We start from the raw sequence: 15,911 nt of genomic DNA on the forward strand, positions 1-15,911 counted from the left end.
GCTGAAATTGATTTATGCATAGCAGTACATATATACTGACAGATTTCAGGTGGGTTCTTGGGTTTCTAAGTTAATCTGCGCATCATTTTACTCATGTGTTCAATACTTGTTCATATCTCATTCTGTTTTTACTCGTAACTTTGTTTATGGAATAACTTGTTTTCATTTAATTTTAGGTTGATGATGTCTTGGTTAAATTTTGTCAATGAGCTAATTAGAAATATTTAAACTGAGAAAAACATTGACATATCTACACATTTTACCCCCAATTTTCTACAGTATGTGATATAGATAATAGTGTTGTAATATTGTAGTGTGTGCAACAATATTATCGACTAGGCTTATTCAACTAGGGGCGTGGCATCACTGGAGCTCATCCACAAGCCATTCAAACCAGAAAATGTGGTAGAATTATGCTGACTTGAGGTTTCGTATGAAGATGCTTATAGACAGGAAGTCTAACCACCAGATTTGAGCTAAAAAAAAAAGAAAGTTAACCAAGATAATATGTTTTTCTAAACACTATGAAAAGAACTCCTGCAGTTATAAGCAGATTCTGGGAATACTCTGACGTGCTGTAAACGAGGTCAATGATGACACGAGTCGCACAAAACAGAGGACACACCTCATTGTATTAAGTTTCACATATTTATGGATAACTACTGAGAGATGCTCCACTGCACCACTGAAGTCTGCATTTAGAAACTTAGCAGATCTGTCTGTCACTGATAACAAAAGAATGTTGTGGGCTAAAGGTCAGACATGCTTTAGTTTGTAAAAAAAAAATGTTTCCATTTCATCTTGGAGAAGCATCAAAAGTCAGATGTAATGATGTAACAAATGGTGCCAAAGCGGCAAGGCTACCCTTTCAGATGTTGCTTAATAAAATGTTTGTGATTGAGGCTCCACCTTTTTTTTCTGATCTGTTATTTTCTCTTTGGGTTGAAAGCTTTCAACTTTGTCTTGTATTTGTTTTTAATATTTGATGTCAGGCTCTTCAAACACGCAGCGGATGCCTTGAATAACCTGAACTTGGTCCGTCAGGGTTGAGGATTATATGAGCTCAGTCTGGCTGTGGGGCATCAGTGGCTGTGCCCTCTGGCCGAGCTGGCCGGGTTTTCATGTAAACAAAAAAGTTTTACTTCACAGGGCTCTCCACAGGTTCACCTTTGTAACCTTGGGAACAATGGTGTAATTCCCAACTGACCCTGTCAGTGCCAGTGCTGGTCACATGGGAATCTTTTTGGGTGCTGTGATCAGATGATTCAGCAATATTTTCTCTCTCAGTGCCTTCTCCACAGATTCCCACAGAGTTCTGATAAATTCCAAATTCATCAGTAATTCTACTGAACTTATCAAATGCATCAGAATTTAAATTAAATTCTTTAAAAACCCCAAAGTACTGTTAAATTTACTTAAGGAAAAAAAATAGAGCTAAATACATGTTACATAAAACCTGCAGAGCTACAGAAAATAAAATGTCTAAAACCTTAATAAATAATTTATTCTTTAGGAACTATGTTATCAAAATGTAATTAAAATTAATTCCACATTTACAGATCTATCCTCATCCCACATAACTCAATCCTTCAAAATGTTGCCTCATTTATGCATGTGGCCCACACTGAGCCATTCACAGACCAGCTTATTCAACTAGGGGCGTGGCATCACCGGAGCTCTATAAATAATGCATGTGAAGAATCTTTTTCTCAGAACATGGACAAACCCATTCCACAGTGGTGGAGCACTTATAAATCAACCCTAGCCAGCAGACTCACCATGCTCACATCACACACTCCTGCTCTGCTCGCCTCTTACACCTTGCTGTTCCTGTTGGTCCCCAACTCAGGGGTACTCCAGCCTGACGCTGCACACCAAGGCTTGCTTGAGACCAGCAACGTCGATGACCAGGGGGCTCTGATTCTGGAGGCGGTGAAGAAGGGGATCCTTGGCTCTCTGGGTTTGGACAGAGAGCCAAAGCCTGCCATGAAGGCCTCACAGAGGGAGCTGAGGAAGATGTTTAAGCTCTACAGGAAAACAATCAGCGAGATGAGAATCTCCAGCCAGTCAGGGACGGACACCTGGCAGTCCAACATGTCCACTGTGCTCTTTCCAGGTACACACAAAACATTACAAATAAACATTAACCTAACTCAGTCATAGTCATGCTTACAGGACTGATGTCAAAGGTGCTTGAGAGCAGCTTGAGCTAAATTAAAAAAGAAGTAGATGATTAATGGGTTTAGAAAAACTACAATGTCAAAGCTGATTGTTTAAAGGTATGGGTTTTTGTCTCTAAGGTCAATGTTGGAATTGGTCATTGCAGACTTCTGGACAAATAGAAACATTTTGGTACTAACAAACATCTATGAAAGAAAGCAGACACATTTTTCCAAGCTTTTAAAAATCAGGAGCATAAAAGGTTACACTTTTCCACTGACGTCACTGATGTCTCTGAGTTTAATTTTAGAAATGTTTATGTTTCTTCTGTCAGAATGCCATCATTTTGTCATCTCATTAAACCCTTCTTCTGTTTTTGCTTTTTAGCCGAGCCGTTGCATGTTCTACAGAAGGGTGATCAGCCACACATTGTTTGGTATCGGGCTGTTTTCCAAAAGAACCCAAAAATTCACTCTGAACTAACTCTGGCAAAAGCACAACTGAAAGTATTCGGTTCTGGTTTAGGTAACAACCCCAAAACTAGAAGACACATCAAAGTTAGAATTAATGGAATGAAGCCAAGAAACTCTGCTGCATGGACCTACATTGACAACAATTCGATGATCCCAGGAGTGACCCTGGACATCAAGCCTGAGGCAAGCAGAGGGATGTGGATAGATGATCAAGAACTGGTTGTGGATGTAGGGATGTCTCCACTTAGCAGGAAAGACTCTCACTTAAAGCCAACTGTGACTCTGGAACTGGACCTAAAGGCGCCACCTGCCACTCGGGGCGGCAGGTGGCGCCGCTCCAACAAAGAAGACAACTGTGATGAGCGAGGGTGGTGCTGCCGGAAGTCTGCGACTGTGTCCTTCAAAGATATCGGCTGGCTGGACTGGGTGGTGGCCCCAACCGAGTACACCATGCATTTCTGTGATGGCACCTGCCCCCACAACTACAAGCCGGCCAGCATGCACACACAGGTGAAGTCTCGCCTGCACCAGATCACCAAGGGAGAGATGCCCCAGCCTTGCTGCGTGCCGGCAGCGTATGAGCCCATGGTGCTGATGCACTACGACAGCAGGGGGAAGCTGAAGCTGACTCTGTTCAATGACCTCATCGTTACCAAATGCCACTGTGCCTGAGCAGAACATGTAACAGTCACTGTGCCTGAGCAGAACATGCAACAGACTGTTTCAACACCTTTAGACTTCATCCATCCTTGAAAAGGGGATTCTTGGCTCTCTGGGTTTGGACAGAGAGCCATCCATCCCTCCATCCATGGATACTCCTCTAGGGATTATGGTATTAAATTAAGCAAGAAGAATATCTTGTGCGACGTAGATTAGTTCTTAAAAAGGTGGTTTTTATTAATTAAATACTTGACTTGATTAAAAGTGCATTTATTTACTATAAATGAAAAAAACAGGTATTTATTTAATGTTTGTTTATTTATTATTTGTTATATTATATCACTGTTGTGCTCCGTTACACAAGATGCATTGAGCTGCATTGTTTTATAGGACTTTGATATTCTGAGTGTTGCCTTATGCATTTCTATAACTGAAAATTAATAAAACTTCAATTTAAAAAACAAAACTTAACTGTTTTTCTTGAATTTATCACTATGCAAATCTGATAGATTAAAACAAAAACCAACGTCCTGACATGTTTTGGGAAGAAAACAATAAACCTTTTCAGGTTAGTAAAGTCAGGGAGGAGCTGGGAGTTTCAGACCAGATAAGGTCTTACTCATTCAGATGGCCTTGAAGCGTTGCTAAGCATTGCCTTGATTCATTAATTTAAAAGAAAGCAGCCGGGCAATTTGGTCCAAGCTGGCATATCAGTAGACAAACCTTTACAATATTTTTTATGGCATATTATCAAATCTTCCTTTGGTCATTTCCTTTCTGTGCTGCTTATGTAATGTTTGGCAATAACTGAAATCCCCACCAGAAATCTCAAAGGCACAATTCAAGGCCAGAGATATGTTACCAGAGAACAAAGATGAATGCAATAAAGAGGGCACCTTGATATGAGCCAGTCGCAGTAGCAGAAAGAAAAAGAGAAGTTTACAGTGTAATAACTCTTTTCATGAGTAATACAGGTGAGGGTTACTGACCTGCAACTGTTTTGATGAAGTCATTGCACTGAAAGATAAGTCTACCTAATAACCTTGACCAACTAAATAAACAAACAGATGATCACAAGCAGGCACTATATATATCAGACCTCAGTTTAATTTGCTCCTCTACCCAGTCATGTACAGCTTTCTATTCTGTTGTCTTCTGTTTGAACGATAACTTCTTTAGCATCCACACATTTTGGAAGACCAAAAGGGTCTGCACCATCTGATCCTGAACTGCTTGGATTGGTTATATCACCCAGATTACTAATGGAACCCTAGCCATGTTCTCACGGTGATTACATGTTTAAAATTTATTGTAGTGGTACTGCATTCCATTGAACTTAAAAATCAGAAATGTGTTAATGTTCCAGTTAAACTTAGAAAACCACTAAAATTGCCTAATTTTGTGCTCAATGGTCAGCTTATTAGCAGGACAGATTCAGCCCCACCATTTTTAGCATAGTCTGATTTAAAGTCTTAAAAACGGTCAGAACAACAGCAAAAATGTTTGTAACAATTTAGAAACACCAGCTGATCTAATACAGGAACAGTACATTTCATCCTATTTAAGTGAGGATAAAAGGTTACATGTCACAACATGCATGTATGTAGAAGGTCTCACAGTAAAAGGTGATGCACGCATTTTTTCTGCATAGCAAGACTCAAAGCAAAAGCAAAAACAGAAACTCTCAGAGTCTGTTCTGTATTTTTATGTGCCTTACTGGTCTGTTCTTCTTTTTATTTTTGTTTTTCATTAATTAAGCATCGTTGCATCTTATTTATTCAGAACTTCCTCTATATGCAGCACGAAAAGTCATCTGGCTCCTCCTGCTTCCTGGTATGACTGAAACTGAAATAGCTTAAAGTAAAATTAAAACAGTAAAATTTCTCTTGCCCAGAGTTTCTGAAATCCTTTTGAAGGTTTCCAGGTACCATTATGTTGATAGAGAGTAACACAGAGTTTGACTTCATCTATTGCTCCTGCATGTTGTGTATCATTTGCATGACGCTAAATAAACTCCTTGTTATTAACTTTTAACTTTTCATTAACAATGAAAGCCCATCTCAGTTATGGCAGACGGATAATTGCACTGAGCCAGGTTCTGGTTCTGGTTCTGCTGGAGGTTTCTTCCTGTTAAAGGGGACTTTTTTTTCTCCACTGTCACTACATGCACACCTGGTATGAGGGATTGCTGTAATGTCAACAACACAATGCAAGCAATTGTCTGCTGTTGGTTCATGTTTGTCCAAGAGGAGTGAATGCTGCAGGTCAATAACCGGATGCAATCTGCTGGGTTTAATTAGACAAAAAATGTTCAAACTACTTTGAATAAAGACCTGAGCTTGATGTACTGATTGATTGGAATGTACAAGATCTGTCCCTGGTGAAGCTTGTGTCATGGAGTCTGATGTAAGATATGAATGCACCATTTAACGTCAAAGTGAAAAGTTCCTTTAGGTTAAAGACTTGTAACTTTTAAGTTAATTCAACACAAAAGAGTAAATTGCAATCACTAATCCCCCTTAATCTAAAAGGATTAAGGCATAACTAAGTACAATGATAGTAATTTATTGGTTGATGCTACAAATGTAAGAGCATGTAAGTTACATTATAACTTTGTTTATTCTTTTATTACACTACGGCCAGTAAAGTCAAACCAAACCAACAGATCTATCCTAAATAAATCAACAACTAAGAATATCCTGATCCAAAGTAAAAGATACAGCTTGGGGTTGAGCACAATAGAACAAGAAAGCACAACACATAGAAAAACCAAAATGACCCTGAATCCTGACACAAATACCTCAAAATAATAATTATTGTTGTATTAAAATACGCTTTAATGGGTGAGTTCACTCTAAGCACATCTGCAAACAACATGGTGAGAAGACAAATACACAAAAAATGCTGCCATGAAGTTAGAGCATTCGGAAGACCAACCATAAAATAAATGTCAACACAAATAAATGAATATCAGAGTAAAGAACAGACATCACTTGTTATCCTGCCCTCAGCTCTCTGAAGGTTAAATGAGGTGTAACATCAATCATTATATCCACACACATTATGTTTAAGTTCCATCAGACCTCAGGTGGTCAAGGTCTGCAATCTGGTGATTTTTGCTGCTTGTAGAGTAATGGCAAACAACCACGCACACACACTCACACCGAGGGAGAATTTAGAGAGATCAATTTACCTGACAGTCATGGATTTGAACTGTCAGAAACATGCAAACTCCATGTAGAAAAACCCTAGGCTGGGAATCATAACCAGGACCTTCTTGTTGCAAAGCAACAGTTTTACCAACTGCTCCACTGTGCAGCCCCCAGTTTGTACATTTCACACATTATATTTATGTCTGAGACAGATAATGTATGAAATGATATGATGGTAGGACATTTCTATGCTGTTTGTATTTGCCTTTAATTGTTTTAATTGAATGAGGCACATTCTAGCATGCACTAAAACAAATGTGTAAATTTGTTACATGAAATCAAATCAACTTGGCTTACTTTATTTACATTTGCTTAAGATAAACAAGTAATATATTTACTTTGATAAACTGGATTCGATTACTTTAGCACATTAACACATTTTCAAATTTGGAGCTCCATTCTTTATCTTCAGTTTGGGCATGTGGTAAATAAAGATAACGCTTTATTTTAAGGAGTGTGCATAAGACTGACATGACACTGTCGTAAACATGTCACATTAACAGTCATAAACATGAAGGAGTCTTCATGAATGTTTACAACTGTTGTCATGAAGTATCATTCGGTAAATAAAAGTTGATTAAAAGTGTAAACTTTGCATTATTTGGTTAATAATGACCCTTTTACACAAAGTTCTATTAAAAGTTGTATTAAAAGTCCATTAAAAGTATCGACTTTGCATTAACAGTGTCATTATTTACCAAATGACACTTTATTACAACAGTCATAAATATTCATAAAGACTCTTTCATGCTTATAACAGTAACTTTTATGCACAATCCTTCAAATAAAGTGTTACCACAATGAATCAGACTTGTGGAGAGCCACAATTCCCTTCTTGACATCTTGACAGACCATTCCTTTTATGCAGTGTATGTAAACTTCTAGTTCCTACTGCAACTATCAATTACATGTGGCAACAAAAAGTATGGAAAGACCTTAGACAAATTGTGGTTCGCAAACTTTTCTATTTACAATAAGTCAACAAACGCAGCAGCATAAATACCCCATAATGCTGTATTTATATTGTATTTCTTACACTGTCTTTGAAGCTCTTTCTGACTAGAATCTCAGTGTACATGACTATAGTGAAAATAAATTCATTCATCCATTCCCTTCAGGAGTCAGGCATGAGGTAGACGTCTTCATCGTGGAGCTCAGGCGGTTTGGGGTTAAACTCCGGGTCATTGCTGTATATTCCGTCATCTATCTCTTCACACTGAATGTACACGTCCTCTTCACTCTGAGCAGGTAACCTTTGAAGAAACAGAATTGACCTAATCACAAAATACGCAAGCACTATTACATCACAAACTGAGTGGATTTTCCTGTCTGTCATTGGAGAAAAAAAACTCCAGGACTGACCAATCAGCTGCCACGGGTAAATAACTGGGACGAGTTATCTTTGAAATGCATCAATCTAGGAGCCGATACTTGTGGGAAGGTAGGTAGTTTTCTGCATGTATTGCATAAAGATTGTGCAATCCAAAGTAAGGAAATTAACCCCACACACAAGCATTACACCCCCACACACCCACGCACGCGCACACACTCATAGAACATTACTTTATCTGCTTCCGTTCTGCTGTGAGTCTAGTCTGACAGTTTTAAAAGTCACACAACTGATTCACAAGCACACTTCTCCGTATCTTTCAGTATGCACAACATAGTCTACCTGCTCTGTTCTGCATCAGGCCTGTTGAACGGAGCCTTCTTATTTCCCAGGTTTTCATAGATTGGAGACGGGGGCTGGGGCTGGAGATGTCCTCTGGTCATACTGGTGTACTGGTTATCATCACTTTGTGGGCTTTCAACAGAAACCTCCTTCTCCTGGTTTCTTCTCTGTACAGATCCCAGCAAAGCTCTGATTTTACTCCAGTATATGAACACAAGCACTCCGATTACAATGGCAAGGAAGATAACGAAGAGTGAGAGGCCCACGGCTACACTTGTGGAGGAACTGGGATGCAAACAGGATTCAGTGGAGTTCTCCTGGGAGCAGGTGATGTTCGATTCCATGATCTGGAATAATGAAAGTAACCACATTGTGTTACATTGACAATATGTCTTATTTTTAAACAATTTCTTGCAAGAGCTAAATAATGTTTAAATCTGATGACTTTTTGGATGATGTCCAGATGCAGAAATTTTAAAGCAAGTTTGGTATAGAAAAAATATTTGTTCTTTTAAGTCCCTGTTATTAAAAAAAATAAAATAAAAAAAAAGTTCCATAATTCTGTGATGAATTTGTATGATCAGACTTTGCTTACATGGATATGCAACATTTTCCTCAATTTACCTTTCCATGTAGATTGAGTTACTTGACCATTACTGAATAAATGTAAACCTAACCAAAGAAAAACTTAGTTTTAGAGTTCAGAAGACTTTGTAAGAGTCACATCTTCCATGGAAATGTGAAAAACAAATCGGAATTTACTAATTTTATGTTAATCACTGAGAAAACCTATTTGCCCCTTGAAGTTCCTTCTGTGTCACACTTAAATGTTTCAGATAAACAAACAAAGTTATACATCAGATACAATGACCATGGTACTTACAAAAAGCTGGTTCCAGAAGAAGATTTTATTTATTTGGGAAAAAAATATTATTATTATTATTAATTAGTTATTCAAACAAAACTGATACCATGTGAAAAATATGATTACCTTTCATTATTACATCACAGACTAACTATGAAACAACATATTTTTGGTTCAAATCAGGTGTTTTGAACCAAAACTCCTTATTATCACCTGTTCCACTGAACCAAGGAATCCCGTTAACAGAACTTGTTTGATAACACTGAAGTGGGTTAAAAAAATCTTAAAGCAGCGCATCATACCCTGGCCTAAACAAATTCAAAAACAACCAGGTGACAGAGTCTCTGATGTCTCTGAGTCTGGAAAGGGTTACAAAGCTATTCCTAAGGCTTCAGGACTCTAAGGAACCAAGGTGTGAATCATTATCCACACATGGAGCAAACATAGAACAGTGGAGAACCTTCCCAGCCAAATTTAATCCAAGAGTGAATCAACTCATCCATGAAGTCTAAAAAATCTGAAGTTGTCGTGATCTGTGTTTTTTCTGTGTTTATTTTGAGCTTTTCTGTGTCTCTGAGTCTCCGTGTTGTCCTGTCTCCCTTTGATTAGTTCCCAGGTGTGTCTTGTGTGTATTTAGTGTCACCTGTGTCTCTGTGTCTTTGTCGGGTCCTCGTCTTATTTTGGCGTCAGTTCTGCTGTATGTCAGTTTGTCCATTCGTGTTTCCTGTTGCTACCTGTGATGAGCATTAGCCTCTGCTCAGCAGTGCTGCCAGGTTTTTGGACTGTGTTCTGGATTATTGTCACAATTAAAACTCATCATCTTACATCTCATCTGGGTCTGCTGTGTTTCCCTCACCGCTTCCACCACCACACCTCATGACCCAAGCACTGCAGGCCTCTCCTACCTTCGTTAAAGGTATAATTGGATAATAAGAAAGAGACTGGGCCAAAAATATATCTAACACCCAAAAACACTGCTGACTGCAAAGAACACAAAAGCCTTCCTCTCATCTACCAACAGACATCTCAATGACAACATGAAAAGGCAATTTTTATGAAGATGTGGGACATCTGATGTAAAACTACCACAATGTTTCCAAAGATTATAAAAATGACTATAGTAAAACATGGTGGTTGTACCACAATGCATTTTGCAGACCTAAACAACTTGTCACAATCAGTGGAGACATGAAGTCTGCTCTTTAGCAAAAAAAGGGGAAAAAGCCATGAAGGAAAGGCATCATTGTGAGACTTTAAACAGGCTTAAAAACCTTCCACTGTGGCTGAATTACAACAATTATGCAAAGAAAATTGGACCAAAGTTCTTCAACAGAGATGGAAAACACTCATTCCTAGTTATCACTAATACTGCCTGATTGCAGTTGTCTCTGCAGTACTTTATCACACAACACCAAGTTGGTTTTGAATATTTTTAGACTCATTTTATCTTTGTCTGATGTCAACATTTGTTTGGCTGAAATATTTAAATGTGACAAAAAGGCTGCACAGTGGCGCAGTTGGTAGCACTGTTGCCTTGCAGCAAGAAGGTCCTGGGTTCGATTCCCGGCCCGGGGTCTTTCTGCATGGAGTTTGCATGTTTTCCCTGCATGCGTGGATTCTCTCCGGGTTCTCCGGCTTCCTCCCACAGTCCAAAAACATGAGTGTCAGGTTAATTGGTCTCTCTAAATTCTCTCTAGGTGTGAGTGTGTGTGTGCCTGGTTGTTTGTCCTGTCTGTCTCTGTGTTGCCAGGGTGTACCCTGCCTCTCGCCCGAAACGTTTGCTGGAGATAGGCACCAGCATCTCTCCTGACCCCACTAAGGACAAGGATGTACAGAAAATGGTTGGATGGATGGAAAAAGGCTGCTAATAGAAAAATAAACATAATTCACAACACTATAAGTGTTTCTACATCTGGAGGAAGTTACTCTGAGTAAAGAGCAACAGAAACCCAGACTTCTGATAAATGTTAAAAGGGCGTTCTAGTGTCTCATATCTCATTTTTTTCAAATATACCTATTAATGAAATAAATTAAATCTCTCTTCCAAAGAAATCTAAAATACACCCACTCGTCTTCTGTTAGAAAAGTTTCAGTCTCTTGTTTGCCAAATAAAAACCCCACAAAGTACAACTTTTCTTTCCAAGCAATGAAAATATATCAGATAAGTGAAATGCATATCTGGCAAGCTTTAGATCATAAAAAAATACTCTAACCTTAGAGGGACAGGTTCCAGCTTCGCAGGTCGAGGTCCATGTAGTAAGTGAAACTAGACTTTGAGCTACTTTTTTCTAAAAGACCTCAAAGTTGCGACATTAAAGTTCCCTTTTACTGAAATCATGGAAGTGAGTGAAACAGCTAAAATCAGATTTCCTGTTAAGGCTCCAGCTGAAAATAAACAGTTGCTGACAGGTGGTAAGTTTTTATTAGCACACTGTGAATCAGAAGATGAGTGAAATATTGGAAATTTTAACCTTAATTAGCTTATGTGGCATTTCTTTTCTTATTTTGTTCTAATTATTTAAAAAAAAAAAAAAACAACAAAAACAGCAGTGTCATCTTTAAAAGTTCATCAAACATGTATTGTGTCTACTACTTCAGTGTATCCAGATCCAGATGCTGGTTTCACCCAGATTTAGGGTCACTTAAACATAAACACAGATGCCTGAGGTCACAGAAAGTGATTTCCAAAGTAACAAACATAAGCATAACTGTGATCAGCAAATGGTTGAACATGACCTTTGCTTCACTCTCTGTGTTCCCTCATGCAGCATATTGAACTGCCCCCACATTCACTGTCCACAAGTTCCTTTAAAAATAAAAAAGAAGAATGTGACAATTAGCAAATCAGTGAGGTCTTTCCTGTCAGTTTCACTATTTTATATTTTGGTCAGTGCTGGTTGAATCAAAGCATGGAGTGTGGTCAAATTTGTCAAACCGTTGCAGTTCTGTTGAAAATGCTCTAACTATAATAATTTGCTGCAGATGTTAAAGACAGGGAACAATATCTAATGACTGGACTACTTGAGTTTGTATTAATAACCAAAATAGGTCAAAATTGTCTCTTATTTTCTCTCAAGAACATAAGAGAGAATTCCAAAGTAAAATTATGATTTTATTTTCCTTTTTTTAATTGACATGTTAAACTCTGTGATCAAACTATGAGCAAAACAAACCCCAGATTCCAAAAAAGCACAATCATCACTAGTCACAGTTAAAGTGTGGAAACACTGCAGAATAAACAAAACCGAGGCAGAGCAACAACAGCCGGTGAGTTCACAAGGATCTTTGTCTCCCCCTGCAGTCAGCCTCAGAGCATTTCATCATAATATGGGAGAGCTATAACAGCTCTCCACATTGACACTTTTCTGGTGGAAAAAGATCTGAGAATGTACTTGGTCTTCAAAGACTCCATGACATAAAATACTGCAACACGTTTTAGTTTGATAAGAGATGCCACAACATGTACATATATGTTATTTTTCTGCAAAGAACAGCTGATGACGACATGTTTTTGTAGAAGATTTAAATTTAGAGGGAATTTCCAGAGAAGGTTCCTCCAAGTATGGTGGTTTGGAAAGTGACAAGCTGCTGAGCAGAGCAGCAAACACATCCTGCGTTGAAAATGTCAGTCATAGCGTTTTTGCAAAAATATTTTTGTATATTATTATTATTATTATTATTATTATGGTAGTTCATATATTCTCCACTGCTCTGCAGAGGTTCTCTCCATGTTCTTTAGCTTATTCCTACAGTGTACGCTAGGCTAATGGCCACTCTAAATTATCCTTGTGTGCATGTGTGTGTGGGTGCGTGTGCGTGTGCGTGTGTGTGTGTGTGTGTGTGTGTGTGTGTGTGTGCGTGTGTGTGTGTGGGTGTGCGTGTGTGTGTGTGTGTGTGTGGAGGGGCGTGTGCATGTGTGTCTGCATTTGGGCTGTGCAATATCAGGTAATGTAAGAATGTTGACAATGTTGACAAGCTTGCAAAAAAATGTTTTACTGAGGGCTTTGCGATATTTGCAAACATATATACCATATAGTGAGTAATTTATCCTGCTAAGTGAAGCTAAAAAAAATTATTATTATTTTCATTGTAACAACAGTGATTTGTTACAAATATTGCATCTGCCTGCATGGATGTTTTGGAAAAGAACCAACTTGGAAGCATGGTTTGTTACAACATTTACTACAGTTCAAGCAGTTCTTTGTAACATTGATTTTGTGTAGATATTGCAAGAAATGCTACATTTGGGAAATGTTGTGAAGCTCTTATGTGCATGTTTGCATTTCCGGTGTGTTTCTGTGCTGAACTGGCATGAACTGGATGTATGATTGTCTTAAATGTGACTGTATTATAGTGTCATATTTATTGCCGTTCATGATCGACCCCGTGTCAGTAGGGTAGCCCAGATCCTCAGCACCATGCCACCACCCTGACAGGTGTTTGAGCTGCTGGTCCAGACATGGTGCTCTGCTTTGGTCTCGTCTGACCTATAGATATTACCCCAAACATCCAGTGGTTTCATCAGATGTAACATCAACTCTTCCATTGTCTTTGCCTGCTTGATGGCGGCAGGTTTGAGTTTGGCTTTGTGCCTATCACCACTGCACTGAGACAGAGAGAGGGCAGAGTCTTATTGGGAAGACTTAATGGGGCAGTATGGCAGTGTTATGTGTTTTCCGGCCACATAGTGCCATTTCATAGCACAGCCAAGTAACTATGTTACCTTCAGTTGTTGTAGAAATTCTAAATATATGAAATATGACTTGAAAGAATTGTAACTTTGCAAATGGACCTCTGTCTGTCTATCTGAAACTCTGCTTTCAGGAAATCATCCCAACATGGTTCCTCTATTAACCTTTTAAAAATCTTTCAAGTAGCTCCTACACTGAGCTCAACTGACATGCAGTTCTACCTGGTGTTTGCTAATTGCTGCTGGCTAGTCTGACAGAGAAGAGTGGGGTAGTTCTGGGGCAGGGATGCTCTGTGAGGCAGAAGCTTGGAAACTGCAGCTCTGAGGACTGTGGTTTTTCAATCACAATTCTGTCTTTCTGTCATTCTGTTGCATATTTGCTAAGATGGAGACCATTGTGCTCTTCATAACCTATTTTGGGTTTTAGCTTCTAACAGATGGTCTCTGATTTAATTCTAATATGTTGGTATGCAGACTAGTTCTGGGACCACTCAAAGACTGCAAGATTTTAAACAGTTTGGATGCAAAATGCACCTGATTTATTTCCCCTTTTTGTGCCGTAGCATTTTCTTATTTTTCCTTCATCACCTTTAACCGGACCTCCCTAGTACGATCAGTTGTAACTATTTACCCCTTGAGGCTCGTTCATCGATGTAGCATTAGGAACACATACCCCTTCCTTGTTCCACCTCCTCTGAAGTTGCTTCTATTGCTGTGTTACCATGGTAACTTTACAACCAAAGTGCACTCTTATTGGCAGGTGAAACAGCTCCACTTTGCTTTTAGTGGCTGAAAAATACAACAATTAATTATAGGTTGTGAGGCAACAGAGGTGTTTTCTGTTTACTAAGAGTCCAATAAAGCAGAGAGGATTTTTGAACACAACTTTTATTTAAAAAAACCCCAATAATAATACAAAAAATACTCAGAGCCTTGTAAATATAATAATTACGACCTATACATTTATATCCCATACACTGATGGGTAGGAAAATTGCTGAGTACGGGGGAAAATCCTCCACCAATACTACTACTACTACTACTATTAATAATAATAATAATAATAATAATAATAATAATAATAATAATAATAATAATAATAATAATAATAATAATAATTGCAGCAGAACATCCGTCTGTCTTTCTGTCTTTCCACGTCTGACCACGTCAGGATTCCTGTCTGAAGTTTTTCCGCAGTCCAGATGTGCAGTGCGCCTCCACAACACCCCCACGCAGCAACATGAACAGCCTCTGCGAGGGGAGATTTGTCAAGTCAGCCAGAACCAGAGTGGAAGCCAGGCAGCTACAGCAGTCACAATAAAGGCCCTTTCTTCAGATTGATTTATTTAATAAACTTGTTAGTAATTAACCAAAAATATCTACCATTGTCTGTGTAAAGCAGGTCTATGTGGGGACCATGGTGGTTACGGAGGGAGGAGCTTCAGTGTCCCTCGGCAAACACTTCACCCACCTTGCCTTGCTTGTCAGTCTGCTCCAGGGTAGCTGTGGCTGCAGCTACAGTCCAGTAGCTTGTCAATGGGAGAGTGACTGAAAGTAGTGTGAAGCGCTTTGGAGTCCGTTCGACTAGATAAAGCACTCTGCAAGAACTGCAGCTAAAATATTATAGTATTTTAATTATTTTTACACTATTCTAACCAAAAGAATCCAAGAAATGGTATACCATGTATGTAGTACATTTTTCCATTTGATCATGTTGTATACAACTATTTTTCACCACAGTACAATAGACTGTACAATCCTATTGTAGTGATGTTATAGGATATAATTACATAGTATAATTTTTTATCATATCCTCTCAGTGTGCACAATATTTTTTTCCTAATCTCACTTCTGTGCCCTGTAGCCACAGGGTAGCCACAACTGCCCTGTGGCTTCAACTGAATAGTAGCCACAGCGCAGCTGTGGCTACTATACTCAACGGTGGCTAATATTCCAACACTAGACTATGCCATACTACACAACACTGTGTCATTCAATACTATACTATACCATAATATATTGTGCTAAGCTGCACTATACTATGCTAAACTATTCTACGCTGCACTACTACTATATTGACACTGGTGCCAAGTTTACTGGATCAGGAGCTGCCACAGTTGAGTTGCTGGATCTGGTGCAGGAATTGGGACTGTGTTTGGTAGTCTCAACATTGACTATGC

At 38.8% G+C, this 15,911-nt stretch overlaps 1 protein-coding gene and 1 long non-coding RNA gene across 2 annotated transcripts; one reads left to right on the plus strand and one right to left on the minus strand.

The window, feature by feature from the left end:
* Nucleotides 1-1,716: 1,716 nt before the first annotated feature.
* LOC122840502 (protein DVR-1) lies at nucleotides 1,717-3,760 on the plus strand. Its single transcript, XM_044132970.1, has 2 exons — nucleotides 1,717-2,116; nucleotides 2,548-3,760. Exons 1-2 carry the CDS (start codon nucleotides 1,717-1,719, stop codon nucleotides 3,303-3,305), a joined length of 1,158 nt encoding a protein of 385 aa, XP_043988905.1. The 3' UTR covers nucleotides 3,306-3,760.
* Nucleotides 3,761-6,109: 2,349 nt separating this feature from the next.
* Nucleotides 6,110-15,763, minus strand: LOC122840506. The gene is made up of 3 exons (XR_006372246.1): nucleotides 11,256-15,763; nucleotides 8,178-8,524; nucleotides 6,110-7,758 (listed from the first exon to the last, which is right to left on the minus strand). It is a non-coding gene; the product is annotated as an uncharacterized LOC122840506 (long non-coding RNA).
* Nucleotides 15,764-15,911: the final 148 nt, after the last annotated feature.

This window comes from Gambusia affinis, linkage group LG12, assembly GCF_019740435.1.
Source record: "Gambusia affinis linkage group LG12, SWU_Gaff_1.0, whole genome shotgun sequence".
Classification (NCBI taxonomy): Eukaryota; Metazoa; Chordata; class Actinopteri; order Cyprinodontiformes; family Poeciliidae; genus Gambusia; species Gambusia affinis.

Excerpts from the sequence above, each read along its gene's own strand:
- LOC122840502 (XM_044132970.1), top strand. The coding sequence starts at position 1,717 with ATGGACAAACCCATTCCACAGTGGTGGAGCACTTATAAATCAACCCTA. Across the intron at positions 2,117-2,547 it reads GTCCACTGTGCTCTTTCCAG|CCGAGCCGTTGCATGTTCTA; the intron begins GTACACACAAAA and ends TTTGCTTTTTAG.